Genomic DNA, 17,109 nt, shown 5'->3' with positions numbered 1-17,109 from the left:
TCGCCAGCTGCCTGGCTTGCCCAGTGTTCCTGGGGGAATTCTGGGGAAGCTTTATAATTAGAATCTGATCTGTCCTTTCTGAGGTTGGGCCAGAATTCCATGCTGGGGAGGAGGAAGCTCTGCAATCTGGGGACACTTTCTCTTTCCCTCTGGTCAGGTCAGTTTCATGTTGGGTATGGAATTTATCAAGCTGGTTGGGAGAACTGGTGGGACACCATATGGACAGTCCTCCTGGGCTTCCTCTATTTGGGATGGATGAATGTTCAACTAATCAACTAAATTCTGAGGGATAATTCAGTTATGTCTCCCAGCAGCCAAGGTCAGGGTTAAGGATGTGGACCCTGGAGCCAGGTGTGCCTGCATTTCAATGCTGGCATTGCCTTTTACGGGCACCCCAAGCTTGGCAAATGATAGGTATAATAATGGACATTTATGTAATTTTCTCTGTGCCAAGAGCTTTATGTACAAGGGCCATTTACTCCTCATAACAGCCCCATGGGAGAGGCTATTATTATCCCACCTACAGATGAGAAAACTGAGACACAGGGAAGTTGAATAGCTTGCCCAATATGCAGTCTTTAAGTAGAGGAGCTGGGATTTGAACCCAAGCAGTCTGGCCTCAAAACCCAGGCTTTTCACAATGACACTGCATTATTTCATTTGTCAAAATGAGCTTCTTTGGTAAATACTGAAATGAGGGCTGAGCCCGGGCATGGTGGCTCACACCTATAATCCCAGCATTTTGGGAGACCCATGTGGGTGGATCACGAGGTCAGGAGATCGAGACTATCCTGGCTAACACAGTGAAATCCCGTCGCTACTAAAAATACAAAAATTAGCCTGGCCTGGTGGCATGCGCCTGTAGTCCCAGCTACTCGGGAGGCTGAAGCAGGAGAATCGCTTGGACCCAGGAAGCGGAACTTGCAGTGAGCCAAGATCGCACCACTGCACTCCAGCCTGGGCAACGGAGTGTGACTCTGTCTCAATTAAAAAAAAAAAAAGAAAGAAATGAGGGCTGAGCAGGCCCAGGAGATGAAGAAAGATCATGAAGAGCGGATGCCACATCACTGCAACTTGGTGATATTGCCTGCACATGTATTCTAGAATCTGGTTTCTCAACCTCAGCACCGCCAACATCTTGGACCAGGTCATTCTTTGTGGTGGGGGCTGTCCCATGCACTGTGGGCTATGGAGCAGAATCCTTGGCCCCTATGCACTGGATGCCAGTAGGACACCCCTCCCCCGAGGTGTGACAATCAAAAATGTCTTCAGACATTGCCAAGTGCCCCCGGCCCTGCACTGAGAGCTACTATTTTGGAAGGTGCCAAAACATGTTTGCAATCTGCAAGATTCAGTAAATGGCATTTCTGTAAACTCCTCTATAAATCTCTTTAAAATCCCAGCTTAGAGCTTCCTCTTCTGAGGCCCTTCACAAACATGAAGATGTCTATGTGGGAACACCAAGTGAATTACTGTCCCTAGTGGCAGAGTAAACATACTCTTCCAAGGGAAGTTGGGATCCTACATGAATGACCATTGTGCATTGTGGACTTTCCAGGTCAACAAAGAACATTCATCAGGCAGTTGCTGCGCTGGAGAGGATAAGAAAGTAGCAGAAAGTGGAAACAAGGAGGTCTGGTTCTCATCCACTGCAGCTCAGTCACTCGAGAAGTATTTATTGAGTGTGCACTCTGAGCCAGGGAGGTCAGGCTCTGGGGCCAACTCAGTGAACAAAACAAATGCAGCCCCTTTCCTCATGGAGTTTACTAAATTCCCTCCACGCTCTTCAGTCCTGTGCCTGTGGCAGACATCACTAGTCAATCACAGCACTGTCCCACTGAACCTTCTGACTCCTCAAATCCATGTTTCTGGCATCCTCTAATAAATGATTAGAACAGACACAGGGACAAAACCAACCTGCCCTTTCGTTTTGGGGATTCAATGAATGGTAGCTATGAATATCTGTGTTTTCTAATCCAGCGTCCTCTGATATAAATAAGGAAATTTCAGCCCTAGATGGAGAGTGGCTTGCTTTAGTCATGCAGTGTCAGATTCAAGCCCAAAGTTAAGGTATTTTTACTCATTTTCTGTTATATTCCTCACTGCTTTATAATTCAGCAATTGGATAGCAGAACTTGGGTTCAGCAAATTTCCTCATTATGGATTCCTGAAGTGTGTGTGTGTGTGCATGTTTGTCTGTGTGCGTGTGTGTGTGTGTGCATGTTTGTCTCAGGAACAAATAAATGAATTTTTTTTTTCCCAGACAGAGTCTTGCTCTGTTGCCCAGGCTGGAATATAGTGGCATGATCTCAGCTCATTGCAGCCTCCCCATCCTGGGTTCAAGCGATTCTCCTGCCTCAGCCTCCTGAGTACCTGGCACTACAGGCACGCGCCACTGGGCCTGGCTAAGTTTTGTATTTTTTGTAGAGATGGGGTTTCGCCATGTTGCCCAGACTGGTCTTTAACTCCTGAGCTCAGGTGATCTGTCCTCCCAAAGTGCTGGGATTACAGGCATGAGCCACCACTCCTGGCCTCCCTTGATTATTTTAAAGGCTTAAAGATTAACATTGGATTCAGCCTCAGACAGCCACAGCTTTACAGTTCTTTCAACGGCTGCTCAGCTCCATCAAAGCAAAAATGACTCTATTTTATTTTCAGAGGTGTTTTTTCTTCTCTCCTTCCTTCCCGCCTCCTTCCATCCCTCTTTTCTTCCTTTTCTTCTTCCTTCTCCCCCTTCCTCACTCTCTCTCCCTACCTCCTTCCTTTCTTCCTCTCTCCCTCCCTTCCTACCTCTCTCTTTTTCTCCTTTCTTCTTTCCCCCTTTTCTTTTCTTTCTTTTTTTTTTTTTTTTCTGAGATGAAGTCTCACTCTTGTTGCCCAGGCTGGAGTGCAATGGCGCCATCTTGGCTCCTGGGTAGCTGGGATTACAGGCATGTGCCACCATGCCTGGATAATTTTGTATTTTTAGTAGAGATGGGGTTTTATCATATTGGTCAGGCTGGTCTCGAACTCCTGACCTCAGGTCATCCGCCCACCTTGGCCTCCCAAAGTGCTGGGATTACAGGCGTTAGCCGCCACGCTGAGCCCTCTTTCTTCCTTCCTTTTTTCCTTCCTTCCCTCCCTCTGTCCCTTTTCCCTCCCTCGCTTCTTCTTTCCTTCCTTCCTTCTTTTTTCCCCTCCCTCCCTCCCTCCCTCCCGCCCGCCCGCCCGCCTGCCTTCCTTCTTTCCTTCCTTCCTTCCTTCCTTCCTTCCTTCCTTCCTTCCTTCCTTCCTTCCTTCCTTCCTTCCTTCCTCTCTCCTGTCCTTAAACTCTTGTTCATTCTTCCAACCAGAAAATCACTGTGCCATCACTCATATGCTCCAGAAACAGGAAATGGGTGGGAGGGCAGATGGGGGCAGAATCTAGAGAGCTGCCACTGAAGACCAGAGTAATTCCTTCTTGGGTTAACAGGGGCGTAATAACCAGCTTTTGCTTCCTTTGGGAGCCCCAGAGAGGACTTTCCAACTGCCATCTCCAGCCCCATCACCAGTCAAGACCCCGAGGCCCATCATGGCTGCATTTAGTTTCCAGCCTGCTGCCTCCGGAGTTACAGTCTTGGCAGTTATATTAATCATCATTTCTTGGCAATTATTGATCACCATCTTCCAGGTGTCTACTGGCCAAAGTTTCCTGCGCAGTAGCAGTGAGAGGGGATGCAGCAGGAGTCTGCATCCTCTGTGGCATTGCTGGAACGTTCATTCATTCATTGAGCCATCACCTGCTTCTGGAGCACCTACCGATTCAAGCCACTGGCATCACAGTGAAGACAGAGTTCTAGACTTAGAATGAGCAAGACCTGCCTCTGTGATGCACAAACCGTGTGGCCCTGGGTAAGTTGCCCACTCTCTGTGCCTCAGTTTCTTCTTCTATCAAGTCAGAGTGATAATAGTACCTACTTCAACGGTTATTATGGGGATTGAATGAGCTAATGCATGAACCATACTTTGTGTCATGCCTGCTATACAACGCAGTATTTTATTTTCAGCCCATGACTTGCTAGTTGTAGTGGAGATTGCCTGTTACCTACCCAGCATCCAGATCTCACTTCTTCCTTCCTAACAGAATTCTAGGTTTGTTCAAGTAGCCCATTCCCAGCTCCAGTAGTAGGTTATTCTTAGTCTAAACCAATCATTTTCAAAGTATGGTCCCAAAACTAGCAGCATTGACGTTGCATGGGGACTTGTCAGAAATGTTATACTTGGAGTTTCAGTTTACATGTGTCCTGTGCCTAGCATGTGCCTGGCATTGTACAAAGAGATTCACACAGTGGCTCACATCTGTAATCCCAGCACTTTAGGAGGCTGAGGTGGAAGGACTGCTTGAGGCCAGGAGTTTGAGGCCAGCCTGGGCAACATAGTAAGACCCTGTTTCTCTACAAAAAATTAAAAAACAATTAACTGGGCATGGTGGCACAAGTCTTATCCCAGCTACTTGGGAGGCTGAGGTGGGAGGATTGCTTGAGCCCAGGAGGTCAAGGTTGCAATTAGCTATGATTGCACCTCTGCACTCCAGCCTGGGCAACAGAGCAAGACCTTGCCTCGAAAAAACAAAAGAAACAGTGATTTACACCTCAATTAACCCTAATTCATCTCTCTTAACCCTCCAATACAGGTTCTATTATTTTCTTCTTTATTCATATTAAGAAATTGATGCTCAGAGAGGTCAATTTGACTGAGCGCAGTGACTCACACCTGTAATCTCAGCACTTTGGGAGGCCATGGCCGGCGGATCACTTGAGGTCAGGAGTTTGAGACCAGCCTGGCCAACACGGTGAAACCCCATCTGTACTAAAAATACAAAAAATAGCCGGGCGTGGTGGCAGGTGCCTATAATCTCAGCTACTTGGATGGCTGAGGCAGGAGAATCACTTGAACCCAGGAGGCGGAGCTTGCAGTGACCTGAGATCATGTGATTGCACTCCAGCCTAGGCGACAGAGCAAGACTCCATCTCCAAAAAAAAAAAAAAAAAAAAAAAGTCAATTTGCTTGCCCAAGATCACACAGCCAGTAGTGGCAAAGTTGAGACTGAACCCGGGTCCACCTGATGTCAAGGCCCTGAGCTGTAAGTTCCCTGTTCCTTCTTGTCTGCAAGTCCATTTCATATCATGTCTGGGCTCTCCCAAAAGCTGGCTCTAAGATAAGGATCCTAGTAAAGATAGTTTATTTGAGCAGATTCCAGTAGGGGAGTGGAGAAGTGAGACAGGGAAGGGAAGGAAGGTAATTCAGGGTGTCTTCATGAACAGGTTCCCACAGCAGACACTGGAGTTCAGTCCTGCTGGGATTGAGAAATTGTTTTCTGGGTGCAGTGGTTCACGTCTGTAATCCCAGAGCTGTGGGGAGGCCAAAGCAGGAGGATTGCTTGAGGCCAGGAATTTGAGACCAGCCTGCGCAACATGGTGAAACCCCATTTCTACAAAAAATATGAAAATGAGCTGGGTGTATTGGTGCACGCTTGTAGTCCCAGTTGCTTGGGGGGCTAAGGTGGGAGGATTGCTTGAGCCTGGGAGGTTGAGGCTACTGTGACCCGAGACTGTGCCACTGCCCTCCAGCAAGACCCTGTCTCAAACAAAAACAAAAACAAAAAACCCAAAATTTGAGAAATGGCTCTCTTTAGGACAAGAGAATCAATGGCTTTATCTACCATCCTTTGACTGCCCCAGCCAGGGGTAATGAGGAAATGATTCCAGCCCAGGGGATATGAGTAGGCACTGACTGTCTAGATTCTGAAATGCATATGCTTGGGCCCCACTAGGAATGTGTGCTTTGAAGAGAGTCCACAGCAGCCTTACAGCAATGTCTTCTCACTGTACTTCAACATAATCCTCATTAGGCCTCCCAATTGCTAACGCGGAACGGGTTTGCTACTTGTCCAGACCGTCACCAAGAGAACCCAGAGGACATGCGTTTAGAAGAGTAAGTTTGCCTTACTGTTTTCCTGCCGTACTGGTCTGAGATATTTCCCCAGAGCGTGGAGCTGGACATCATGCCTACAAAGACCACCTGTGGGGGGAAAGACAGTTTTCATTAGACAGAGGACTTGGATCATTGCACAGAAAGGGAACAACAAATGGAACTGGTGATGTCACCCTCTAGGTAACAACAATGATCTAACATTCACTGAGAGCCTGACAAAGGGCAGACACTAAGTGCTTCCTGCAAGCTTCCCAACAATCCCGTGGGGAGGGTGCTATTACTATCCCCATTTTACAGATGAGGGAACTGAGACTCAGAGAGAGGCAATTGCATGACCAGTGTCACAGAGTGTTAAGTGGTGCAGCCTGCACTGGAATCAGGCATTCTGGTTCCAGAACTAGCTTTTGACAAGTTTCACACCATCCTAAAGAAACACTTGCCCGACTGCTGAGAAAATACCAAGGGCTGCAAGGTAGAGGCTAGAAAGTAGGAAAAACAGGCACACAGGAGGCTGGCATGGGAGCTGTAAACTACTAGTAAGAGAAACTACTCATTGTGTGGGAGGCAAAGTCATTGTTACATTGTTAATCCTTGGAGTAACAGCTGGTGAGATTTGAATGATCCTACTCATATGACAGAATGGGGAGCCGAGGCTCTGATAGATTAAGAAACCTGCTCCGGGCCGGGCGCGGTGGCTCAAGCCTATAATCCCAGCACTTTGGGAGGCCGAGACAGGTGGATCACAAGGTCAGGAGATTGAGACCATCCTGGCTAACACGGTGAAACCCCATCTCTACTAAAAAATACAAAAAACTAGCCGGGCGAGGTGGCAGGCACCTGTAGTCCCAGCTACTCGGGAGGCTGAGGCAGGAGAATGGCGTGAACCCGGGAGGCGGAGCTTGCAGTGAGCTGAGATCCAGCCACTGCACTCCAGCCTGGGCGACAGAGCGAGACTCCGTCTCAAAAAAAAAAAAAGAAACCTGCTCCGCCTCCCTGAAAGGAGAGAGTAGTGGCAAGTCTTAAGCCCAAGCAGGCTGACTGGTGCCTCATCACCATGCTCTTCCCTCTCTAAGGCGCCTCATCACCGTGCTCTTCCCTCTCTAAGTGCCAGGCACCATGCTGAAGGCTTTATGCACACGTCTTACTGCATTCTCACAGTAGCTCTACCTGGTGGGTGCTTCTATTACCCCCATTTCACAGATAAGGCAACTGACGGCCAGAAAGGGGAGGGCACAGTCTCAGTTTGGTCTGACCCAGAAAGCATTTCTTGTGGCATGTCCGAGGGTGGGGAGTGGGGATGGTACACAGAAGCATTCCAAGGGAGAAGCAGACACAGCTTATGTATGTATAATTTATTTGTTTGTTTGTTTAGACAGGATCTTGCTCTGTCACCCAGGTTGGAGTGCGGTGGTGTGGTCACGGTTCACTGCAGCCTCAACTTCCTGGGCTCAAGTGATCCTCTCACCTCAGCCTCCCGAGTAGGGGAGACTACAGGTGTGCACCACCATGCCTGGCTAATTTTATTTATTTATTTATTTAGTAGAGACAGGATCTCACTTTGTTGTCCAGGTTGGTCTCAAACTCCTGGTCTCAAGGGATCCTTCCACCTCAGCCTCCCACAGTGCTGGAATTACAGGTATGAGCCACCACACCTGGCCCTGAGTGGATCATTTTAAGGGAATTCATTTCCAAGTTTACAACTTCCCCACAGACTCTTTCTTAAAAACATGTTAGGGCTCTTCTTCTCCACTTCCTGCCTGACTCCGTCTTTCTCAGCCACGCCTCTCTAGGCCAGTCTGACCAAGGCATTGCTTTTGAATGTAAACCCTTCAGAGTGCCTCAGAAGGGGCACTGATGATGCACTTACCGATGACTTTTGCAAGTCATCTGGGTTCCGATACCTTTATTATTACTTTCAACAGAATTGGAGAACAGTCTAATCAAGCTGTCGGCAAGTCAGGTCATGGAACATAATTTTTCAGAAATGAAAGCTGTGTGCTCTTTGGCACACACAATTTGGAGAGTGTTTTTAAAAATCAAGTGGCATCAGTTTATTGAGTTCTAACAAAACTCCTTCAGTTCCTCAAAATTTTTTTTTATGTGAACAAAGATTTTCACATACACATTCATTCAGGAAAAATGACAAATAGGAATGGACCTGGTGCTGAACCCTGTCTCACTTTAGCAATAATCATTCAGGAATACATAAAATATTTGGGAAACGTTCCACACCACTCATTAAGGGATACATTTCCGATAAAACCTTGCTTATGATTAACAATTATTTATCAAAATTATATGTTGTTTATGTGGTCTATTGTGTACTACTAAAAATTATAATGATAAATCAGTGTAGGAGAAAAATGTGAGTGCTTGGAGCCTTCTCGTCTCAGAGAATTAAAACTAATAATTTAAAATGTATGTATTTTGTCACAGAGAATTATCATAGGGTAATGAATGTGATCCTTTCAAGCAAGAAAACATTACATTAGGCCAGCCTGGGCAACATGGTGAAATTCCGTCTCTACTAAACATAAAAAATTAGCTGGGCATGGTGGCGTGTGTCTTTGTTCCCAGCTGCTCAGGAGGCTGGGGTGGGAGGATCGCTTGAACTTAGAAGGCAAAGGTTGCAGTGAGACAAAATCACACCACTATACTCCAGCCTGGGCAACACAGAGAGACCCTATTTCAAAAAAAAAAATTACATTAAGATAAAATTATATGGAGAAATGAATGGAAATATAAGTTCCAAGAAAAAATCAATGCAAAATTTCTAAATTCCTCTAAAGAGCTTGTTCATGTAATTTTAAAATAAATAATGGTAGATATCAGGTAAGTATTTCCATTTTTCCACTTTACTAGACACATTTTAAAAAGTGACATGATAACTTTATTTTGATTTTTATATTTCAGCACACTGGCAATGGTATCATCTGCAACCTACAATTTTAAAAATTTCGTGTCAATGTAAAAACATGTGACAGTCCTGGATTCTACATGGTTTTTATTTAATTCTTTTCTAGATTAACCTAGAACCAAGATGTTTGAAGATTACTGTCTTGGGATAAAGTGTTGCCTTTGTCATGTGCTAAGTGATATTCTTACATCCTGAAAGAGTTAAGTATCTCTCAAAACACCCATTTTCCTCAAAAGGAGAGATTCTGGCACAACAGAGCACTGCTTCTATATCATAATAATTACGGTAATCTTGCGCAGTATTTCCTGCAGCAACAATGTGTATCTGTAGCATCCTCCTTGGGTACTTTATGTCTCCAACTCCTGCAGGACTCTAGCTTTTCCATAGAAAATTCACCCATGAGACTTAATGGCTCTACCTAGCCTACAAGTCTAAACCTCATACCACAAGAAAGTAGCCCGAGGCAGGGGCTCGGAGCCTGCCAGGCCTGGCTTTTGATTCTGCCTCTTACAGGCTGTCTGAGCTTGGGCAAGTCAATGCCCCTCTCTAAACCTCAGTTTCCTTATCTGTAGAAGTGACAGTAATAAAAGCACCTCTTTCATAGGTTTGAGAAGGTTAAAGAGGTAATGTATGCAAAACCATTAGCCTGGCCCAAAATAAGTGCTCAGTAAATTGGAGACCAGAAAGGCCCTACATTGCAAAAACACAGACCTGCAGTTATTATTATTAATATTATTATTTTAGATGGAGTCTCACTCTGTTGCCCAGGCTGGAGTGGAGTGGTGAGATCTCGGCTCACTGCAACCTCAGCCTCCCGGGTTCAAGTGATTCTCCTGCCTCAGCCTTCTGAGTAGCTGGGATTACAGGACGTGCCACCATGCCCAGTCAATTTTTGTGTTTTTGATAGAGACAAGGTTTCACCAAGTTGGCCAGCCTGGTCTCAAACTCCTGGCCTCAAGTGATCCGCCCGCCTCAGTCTCCCAAAGTGCTAGGATTATAGGCATCAGCTACCGCGACCAGCCTGCAGTTACTCTTTAGGAGATATTGGTGAGGAGGAATATAAAAAACAAGTATCATGGACTCAGCCCCTGGTGTGTGCTAGGGGCTGTGTGTATTTAACAAAATACACAGAAAAACAGGCTTATCACCCCCATTTTGCAGGCCACAAAATATAGCCATCAAGTGCCTCACTCAAGGTCACACATCTGGAGGTGACTAAACCACAAAAACACAGGTGTATGTGCCATGAAACTCTTCCCACTGAACTTCACAACCTTATTGCTAGTATCAGACTGGGCCATGCTGTGTGGAAGGCACTCAGGCCATTCCAGAACAGTTATCTACAAAAAACAACGTTCTGTGAGGCATCCTGAATTGGCAATGACTCCAACACTGATGGAGATCACAGACCTTGAGCAAGTGATTAACCTCTCTGTGCCTCATCTTGCTCAACTAACCATAGTGCCTAGCTCATAGGTCTGTGAGGATTAAAGAGCACATGTACATTATGCATATATTGTATGCAATGTAGGTAAAGGCCTTTGCACAGTAAATGCTCTGTAAGTATTAGCTTTTGTGATTATCATTATTATCCTCTTATCCAGCCTGGCCATTCCTCTCTCTCTCTCAATCTCTGTTTTTTGGTTTTTTTTTTAATTTGAGGTGAAGTCCTGCTGTGTCACCCAGGCCAGAGTGCAATGGCACAATCTCAGCTCACTGCAACCTCTGCCTCCCGGATTCAAGCAATTCTCCTGTCTCAGCCTCCCAAGTAGCTGGAATGACAGGTGCCCGCCACCATGCCCCGCTAATTTTTGTATTTTTAATAGAGACGGGGTTTCACCATATTGGTCAGACTGGTCTCAAACTCTTGACCTCAGGTGGTCCACCCACCTCGGCCTTCCAAAATGCTGGGATTACAGGCGTGAGCCACTGCGCCCGGTCCATTCCTCTCTCTTTTAAGAGGTTGCTGCTGATCTCTCCCTGACAAAAAGTGAGGGTTCTGCAGCCTCCTCCTTCAGGCCTTAATTCCAGGGAGCAATAGCTCCAATTTATTGAATACCTACTCTATGCCAGGCACTGTGTTGTTTTCAGTCCTCAAATCATCCTAGGGGTGTGGGGATTGGCATCTCCTGTTTGCAGCCAAGAAAACAGGCATATAGAGTTTAAGTGATATGCACAGGTGGGTTTCAAGCTCCCAGCAACAGAACAGAATGCCTGGGACACCCTCCCAAGTAGCTGGACCTCCGGGTGGAGTAGAGTTGGCTGTAAACCTGCTAGGATATGTGAGGTGGGGATGGGACAGTGTTGCCATCAGGGCTTAATTCTTTTCGGCTGAGCCTTCAGCAGCAGGAGAAGGGAGATATTCTGCAGGACACCCCAGCGGAGCAGAACTGTATGCAACAGGAGGGAGCTGCTGGGCTGCCTACCGAGGTCAGCAATGCCACCTGCCAGCTTGGGAGCCTCCACTCGCAATGCAGCTGTGGCGCCAGGATGCTGAGGATCATCATCTCCATGGCATCAGCCATCTGCAGAGAGGATGGAGATATCATGAGGCCAGGATGCTGCTTGGTGCTGGGGAAGGCTGGCCAAGTCCATAACCCCAGAGACAGAGACTGTAGCGCACCCCTCTCTACCCGCTGCCAAGTGCCCTGCTGCACACCAAACTACACTCAAAGCTCCAGCAGTTAAAACCATGCATTACCACTGCAGGAATAGACAAATAGACATTTCATATTATTTTTGTATGTGTTTTTTGTGTTTTAAAAAATATGGACACGTGGCAAATGAAGTGGGAAAACATATTTCTAAAATCTGAGAAAAAAACATTTTTATAGAGGCAGAGAGACAATGATATTTTTAGTGCAATTAAAGACTGGCTTGTCTTTGGCTTATAGGTCATTTGTTCATGTAGAATAGAATAGAATTGTCAGTATAGTTAACAAGTGTGACCTTTTAATACGTTAAAACAGACTCGGAATCCCCAGCAATTAAACATCATGTACCTTTATGAGACTAGACAGACCAGGACAGACATGGAATCTAGAAGCACGCCCATGTGGCCAAGGGAATTTGGTACACGATAAAGGCAACTTTTCCAATTAGTGGGGGAAATGTTGTGGGGAAATTGACGATCCATTTGGAAGAATATATATTTAGATCACCATCTCCTGCCATTCACAAAAATTAATTTCAAGTATATTAAAGGTTTAGCTGTGCTCTTCGCCATAGCTAGGGGATTTGAATGAGGGAGCATGAGAGTCTTGAAGCAGAAGGCACATTTTTAATCTATGCCTGCTTTTCTAGGGAGAGCTCTACAGCTGACATCATAATCTCATAGTAGCCCTGAGCCCAAAGAGTTGAAAGTCACTTAATTAGCTAGAAACTTCAACTCCTTCTTGGGGGCAACTGCCAAGCACACCCAGCTCTCCTCAAGCACAGACCTCGTTATCACCACTTATCACGCCACATAAATTTTGTTGATTGGAATTCAAGCAAAGGCTCCATGTGCAAAGAACTGTGTCCTTCCTTGCAGACCGTGGAAACCCAGCGGAGCAGCATGGGGGTTTCTTGGAGGCTGAGCCACTGCCCCCAGAAATACTTGCCCAAGCCAAGCCGGTGAGAACAGACAGCTTCCACTGAAATTTTCCAAAGCCAATGGCTTCCACCGCATCTTCCACCATGAAAGTATCTGGGAAGGAGAAAGGGAGAGGGAAGGAAGGAATCAGTGCACCTTGCAGTTGTCTTAGTGTGGGATTTTCTGGGGTGGTCCCCAGCCAAGCTAATTAAAGGCAGCACATGCTGCTTTTAGAACTTATCCTAGAAAAATATTCCAATATGAAGTGATGTCCTACAACTGCAGCATGACTTACAACGGGAGAAATGGAAAAACCCGAACGTCCATCAATAGGGGGTTGGCTAAATAAATTATTAAGTAGATATTATACGTATATAAATTATTAAATATCCACATTAGGAAATATGACCCAACTGTTAACAAGAATGTGCAGATATAGAAAGATACACAAAGTATATTGTTAATTAATGTTTAAAAACACGACAAGATCAACAACAAGGTATTTAGCATGGTTCTATTCTTGGAAATGTATGCATGTGGGTGTATATATATGCACATGTATCTATCCATAGAATATATACAAGACTTTGAATTATGGTTTAATTTGTTTGTTGTCAGAGGGAGGAAGGAAAAAATTATATGAGAATTAACTTCCTTTTACAATTTACTACTTCCATGGCCAGAAAAAAAAAAATACTTTTTTGTTTGTTTTGGTTTTGTTTTGCGACAGGGTCTTGCTCTGTTGCCCAGGCTGGAGCTCAGTGGTACAATCATAGCTCACTGCAGCCTCGATCTCCTGGGCTCAATTCATCCTCCTGCCTCAGCCTCCCAAGTAGCTGGGACTACAAGCCCATGCCACCATGCCCAGCTAATTTTTTTCTATTTTTGTAGAGATGAGATCTCACTATGTTGCCCAGGCTGGTCTTGAACTCCTGAGCTCAAGCTATCTTCCCACCTCAGCCTCCCAAAGTGTTAGGATTACCGACGTGAACCACCGTGCCTGGCCTGAAATACTTTTGAAAGGCACAATTCCATCTGCACGCCAATGGAAAGATGTGCACACCATGTTGTTAAGTGAAAAGCGAAAGTTGTGGAGAGGTATGTGCCGTAGGAGCTGCCTTTGTGATAAAATGTATATACGTGTCTGTGTGCCAAGCAGGGGAAGTAAGACTGAGTGGATGTCTTACAAACTGCTTACCAGGCTCATCTTTGAAAACAACACTCACTTTCCTACTTTGAGCATTTCTTTAATGTCTGAACGCTTTCCAAATAAACAGGTGTTATTTTTATGCTCAGAAAAAAAACACAGATATAATTTATAAACTAATAAGTGTTTTGAAACATATTAAAAGATGGCCGGATGCTGTGGCTCATGCCTGTAATCCCAGCACTTTGGGAGGCTGAGGCAGGAGGATCACTTGAGACCTGGAGTTTCAGAGCAGCCTGGGCAGCATATTGAGACCCCATCTCTACTAAAAATATTTTTAAAAAGTAGCTGTGAGTGGTGGCTCACGCCTATGGTCCTAGCTACCTGGGAGGCTGAGGGAGGAGGATGGCTTGAGCCAGGGAGGTTTCAAGGTTGCAGTGAGCTGTGATCATGCCACTGCACTCCAGCCTGGGTGACAGAGCAAGATTCTGTCTCACAAAAAAAAAAAAAAAAAAAAAAAAAAAAAAAAATTGAAAAAACAAAACTAAACTAAAACACTAAACCCAATGTGCTATGCTGGATTGTATCTGGGAACAGCACAACTGCAATGACTGATGAAATCAGAATAAAGTCTGGAGCTGAGCTAATAGTAGCACACCAAAGTTAATTTTTTTAGTTTCGTTGTTAACATTAGGGGAGGCTGGGTAAAGGGTATGTGAGAACTGTCTATATTATATCTGCATTTTTTTTGCAAAGCTAAAATAATTCCAAAGTGAACAGTTAATTAAGAAATAAAAATACAGCTGGGCACAGTGGCTGCACACTTTGGGAGGCCAAGGCGAGCAGATCACCTGAGGCCAGGAGTTTGAGACCATCCTGGCCAACATGGCGAAACCCCGTCTCTACTAGAAATACAAAAATTAGCCAAGTGTGGTGGTGCATGCCTGTAGTCTCAGCTACTCAGGAGGCTGAGGCAGGAGAATCACCTGAATCCAGGAGGCGGAGGTTACAGTGAGCTGAGACTGCACCACTGCACTTCAGCCTGGGTGACAGAATGAGTTTCCACCTGAAAAAAATAAAAATACTAAAGGAGGATGCTTGGGTGGCCCTATGGGTGACCTCCAAGGATCTCATCAGCACCTGCTGGGAGGTGTCCTTTTTTTGGAATTTCAACCATGGGCCTTGTATGTCAACCATAATTTTCTCCAGAAGTGTAAGCTGGTGTTGATCACATTAGCAGGTTGTGGTTTCCTCCAGCAAAATATATCATCCATAAGAACAGTAGTAACACTATTGTGGGGCATTTACTGAGTGCTCACTATCTGCAAGGCACTGTGCCAAAAGCTAGATGTGCATTATTTCACTTAATCCCCATCACAATCCTATGAGTTAAGGCCTAGTATTAGCCCCATTTTACAGAGGAGGACATGGATTTGCCCTGTGTTTCACAGAGTTGGGAGTAGAGTCCAGATCAGACTGAGAGTAAAGCCTCAGCTTCCCTCCATCCCCTGTTATTGCCACGTTATCTCTGCCAACAGTAGGCTGTGCATTCACGTCATTAGTCCTCTCTTAGATTTGGAATCTGAGGCTTTTCAGGAATGCATAGAATGTTTTCATTCATCAGCATCAAGAAGTAAGTAAGTAAGTAAGCTGGAGACCAGGTCCCACAGCACTGCCTCAGAGGCAGCACAAGGTCATGGGTAAGAATGTGGGCTCTGAGGCCGGATTGCCTGGGCGTAAATCCAAATTGGCTAATTCCTAGCTGTATAACCCTCAGCAAGATACTTAACCCTTCTGTGCTTCAGTTTCCTCACCTGCAAAATGGGGAAGATGTTGGTAATAGATCCAATTGGAACTGTTGTGAGGATTAAATGGATAAAACATGTAAACTGGTTAGAGCAGTGCCTGGCACAGAGTAAATCCTCAGCCAATGTTAGCTGCCCCCATACCATCATCAGTGTCACCATTACCATCACACTATCATCATAACCAACATCACCACCATTGTCATTACACTGTCATCCCCACCATCATCACTATCACTGTCTTCACTATCAGCATCACCACCACTATTATCACCATCATCACCACCACGGCCATCATCTTCATCATCACCACCACCATCATCATCATCTTCATCATCACCACCATCATCATCATCACCACCATCATCATCACTATCATCATCATCACCAACATAAACACCATCTTCATCATCATCATCACTATCATCACCATCAGCATCATAACCCCATTTTCATCATCATCGTCACTATCATCACCATCAGCATCATAACCCCATCTTCATCATCATCATCACTATCACTATCATCATCATTAGCATCGCCAACCTTATCATCACCATCTTCATCATTATCATCATCATGATTACCATCATCATCACCATAATCATCACTATCACCGTCATTATCACCACAACCATCATCATCACCACCACTATCATCACCATCATCACCACCATTGCCATTATCTTAATTATCATCACCACCATCATCATCATCTTCATACCACCATCATCCCTCCATCATCATCATCACCACCATCATCATCACCATCATAACCCCATCTTCATCATCATCATCACTATCATCATCATCACCATCATAATCCCATCTTCATCATCATCACTATCATCATCATCAGCTTCATCATTATCATCACCATCAACATCATAACCCCATCTTCATCATCATTATCACTATCATCACCATCAGCATCATAACCCCATCTTCATCATCATCATCACTATCACTATCATCACCATTAGCATTGCCAACCTTATCATCACCATCTTCATCATTATCATCATCATGATCACCATCATCATCACCATCATCATCACTATCACCATCATTATCACCACAACCATCATCATCACCACCACTATCATCACCACCATCATCATCATCTTCATCATCACCATCATCACTACCATCATCATCATCACCATCATCATCACCATCATAACCCCATCTTCATCATCATCATCACTATAATCATCATCACCATCATAATCACCATCTTCATCATCATCGTCACTATCATCATCATCACCATCATAATCCCATCTTCATCATCATCACTATCATCATCACCATCATAACCACCATCTTCATCATCATCATCACTATCATCATCAGCAGCATCATAACCCCATCTTCATCATCATCATCACTATCCTCATCATCACCATCATAACCACCATCTTCATCATCATCATCACTATCATCACCATCACCATCATAACCACCATCTTCATCATCATCATCACTATCATCATCACCATTGCCAACTTTATCATCACCGTCTTCATCACTATCATCATAATCATCATCATGATCACCATCATCATCATCATCACCATAATCATCACTATCACCATAATTATCACCACAATCATTATCATCACCACCACTATCATCACCATCATCACTACCACCACCACCATCATTTTCATCATCATTACCATCATCTACACCATCTTCATCATCATCACTA

The 17,109-nt window shown here is 44.9% G+C and overlaps 1 protein-coding gene across 4 annotated transcripts in view; it reads right to left on the bottom strand.

Annotated features, from left to right (window-relative positions):
* The window catches only part of SVO (SV2 related protein), a 101,363-nt gene that overhangs the window by 51,254 nt on the left and 33,000 nt on the right, over window positions 1-17,109 (bottom strand). For 3 of the 4 annotated variants that reach the window (XM_011770125.3, XM_024798101.2, XM_011770115.3), the window contains exons 3-5: window positions 12,472-12,557; window positions 11,296-11,394; window positions 5,968-6,039 (exon numbers count right to left, since the gene is read on the bottom strand). In XM_011770125.3, coding sequence (XP_011768427.1) covers window positions 5,968-6,039; window positions 11,296-11,394; window positions 12,472-12,557 — 257 coding nt within the window. Of the gene's footprint in view, window positions 1-5,967; window positions 6,040-11,295; window positions 11,395-12,471; window positions 12,558-15,404; window positions 15,517-17,109 lie in introns of those variants that run through there. The other variant, XM_011770133.2, reaches the window with a different exon arrangement.

Source organism: Macaca nemestrina, chromosome 10 (assembly GCF_043159975.1).
Source record: "Macaca nemestrina isolate mMacNem1 chromosome 10, mMacNem.hap1, whole genome shotgun sequence".
In the NCBI taxonomy this organism is placed as follows: Eukaryota; Metazoa; Chordata; class Mammalia; order Primates; family Cercopithecidae; genus Macaca; species Macaca nemestrina.
The sequence above is the reverse complement of the archived record's forward strand: the minus strand, read 5'-3'. Positions and strand labels throughout refer to the sequence as shown.